At 42.4% G+C, this 2,500-nt stretch overlaps 1 protein-coding gene across 3 annotated transcripts in view; it reads left to right on the top strand.

Annotated features, from left to right (window-relative positions):
• The window catches only part of LOC127002089 (mitogen-activated protein kinase 14-like), a 31,060-nt gene that overhangs the window by 20,222 nt on the left and 8,338 nt on the right, over positions 1-2,500 (top strand). For all 3 annotated transcript variants that reach the window (XM_050867560.1, XM_050867549.1, XM_050867571.1), the window contains exon 4: positions 2,376-2,500. This exon is cut by the window's right edge and continues 17 nt beyond it. In XM_050867560.1, coding sequence (XP_050723517.1) covers positions 2,376-2,500 — 125 coding nt within the window. The remainder of the gene's footprint in view (positions 1-2,375) is intronic.

The following is a 2,500-nucleotide window of genomic DNA, read 5'->3' as shown; positions in this document are numbered from 1 at the left end:
TCCCCTTTTAATACTTCACCTTATTCTCCTTCTTTTTTTTCTTCTTTATCTTCATCTTCTTCCTCCTTTTTTTTTCTGTTATTAGTGTTATAAATTTTAATAATGCTGTCACCATGGCGTTTTCACAATCAATACCACTTAGCCAAATCACACATGATATAGCTTTACGACTTGGCAATTATATAAATAAGAAAATCCTCCCTTGTAATGAACTTCCCGTTTTCTACGATGTCTTGGGTGTCTTCGTGCGTGTGCTTTCCGGGTGGTTGGCATTCACGGTGGCATTTTGCGTCACTTCGGGCGGAGAGCTTGCGTCGCCCCCATCCTCGCAGCTCGGCTCATCCAGGGAGGACATGCGAGTGTGTGTCCGTCACGCTCACGCTCCTAGGGCGATGCGTGGCGCCACTAAGCTAAGCAGGATAAGGCTCGGAGGCCGACTTGTTGCGAGTGAGAGTCTCCCCCTCCTCTTAATGTTCCTGCTTATCTTTCTCTTCCTCCTCCTCTTTCTGTTTCTGCCTATCATCATCATCCTCCTCCTCCTCTTGCTCCTGTTTATCCTCCTCCTCTTCCTCCTCCACCCCCTCTTTTTGCTCCCATTCATCCGTCTTTCTCATCCTCCTCTTTCTGTTCCTGTTTATCCTTCTCAATCTGCTCCTGTTTCTGCCCCTGCTCCTGCTTTTCTTCCTCTTTCTGCTCCTGCTTCCCTTCTCATTCTCTTCATTCTGCTTTTCATCCTTCTCATCACCCTCTTCTTCACTCTCTTCCTCTTCGCATGTTTCTTTCCTTCTGTTGTATTCGCTTCTTCAACTCGCCTTATATTCCTTATTTTCCTCTTCTCTATACCTCTTCTCTTTTTATTCTTTGGTTTTAGTGTTGTTCTGCTGTTTCCCTCCTTGCTTTCTCCTCTTTTACTCTTCCTTCCATCGTGAGTCTCCGTTCTCAACACCTCGACTTTTTTTTTTTTTTTTCCCTTGTCACTCACTGAACTCGCTGCTCCTCCTCCTATTGGGACACACTCAATTTTACGTCTTAATTTCGTACCTACTTCGGTCTCCAAGCATACCGACAATGACATAGCATTTTCTCTCTCTCGCAGAGGTCACGTATAGTTGGGTATATTATAACACTCATGTCTCAATAGAGGACAAAACGCTAGTTATCTATGAGCAAAATAATACTAATGTCATTGGGGTTAGTCAGGGGTGATTGCGTCAGTGTTCGAACCCTGGTATGTGTGTTTGTTGGGTAACCCTTGGGAGATCTCCGCTGTTGGCCGTGGGTTGGGTGTGTATGGGTGCGTGGGCGGTGTGGTGGTGGTGGTGGCGGCCAGTGTTGCTGCGTACGAGGGCGACGGGTATGTAGGAGCTCTTTGTTTGTGTAGTTAAATATGATTATACTAAATACTGCGTGGGTGTTTTTGGATTCTCTAAAGCAATGAGTTTTTCTTGTTGATCGTGGTAGTAGTGACGGTAAATAACAGTTGTGGTTGTAGTAGCAGTAGTGGTAATGAAAATGATGATGATGATAAGAAGATGAAGAAGAGAAATAAGAGAAATAACTATAATAATACTTTCCCTTCTTTTCATTCTGGGGCGGGACAGACACAAACATGACACGCCCTTCCTGACCCATATGGCCTCCAACCTATTTATTTAGCTTGTCACTGCATGCTTTTCTAAAACTGGCAGATCATTTCAAGATAAATACAATTGCACTCCCCGTGAAGAGTATAAATAAGGATAACCTAAGTTTGAGGTAGTGAAAGACATTAAAGACAAGTGATAATGATACAACCACCATTATTTAGGGCATGGCATGGAATTAAAAAGAAAATCAGTAATGAAGAGATAAGAGTGAAAAAAAATCACTTAGGTTGCAAGCAAAAAAATTATTTTTAAAAATAAGTCATTGAAATAGTCACCCTACAGCTTGCACATTTTCCTTTTTTTTTTTCTCTTTTTTTCTTTTTACAGCAGAGGAAACAGCTCAAGGGGAAAAAAAAAGGAAAGAATAATGAAAAAAAAAAAGCTGACTATTCACCGCTCCTATAAAAAAGCGTTCAGAGGAGTCGCCGAAAGATAGGTCGATTTCGGAAGGAGAGGTGTCCCGATACCCTCCTCCTGAAAGACACATACACAATTGTTGTTTTTGTTTTTGCTGGCTAGGTCACAAACTGCCTTTCACTCCTAAAATATTCACGAGGAATCACTTGTTGACTGGCATAGGCACACTTTAATTTTGGCACTGGTTTGATTTTCTTACAGTTGATAGCCAATCATAATATACAAGAATGTCACTAATTATGAACCGCACCCTATTCCACGTATGTAGATGAATTATTGTAGAAACGTTGTAACAAGTAACTCTACCCACAGATATCTGGTGACGCCACTCATGGGTGCTGACCTCAACAACATAGTCAAGACCCAGAAGCTGACAGATGACCACGTGCAGTTCCTCATCTATCAGGTGTTGCGAGGCCTCAAGTACATCCACTCAG

Source organism: Eriocheir sinensis, chromosome 2 (genome assembly GCF_024679095.1).
Source record: "Eriocheir sinensis breed Jianghai 21 chromosome 2, ASM2467909v1, whole genome shotgun sequence".
Taxonomy (NCBI): Eukaryota; Metazoa; Arthropoda; class Malacostraca; order Decapoda; family Varunidae; genus Eriocheir; species Eriocheir sinensis.
This window is presented reverse-complemented; position numbering and strand designations above follow the sequence as displayed.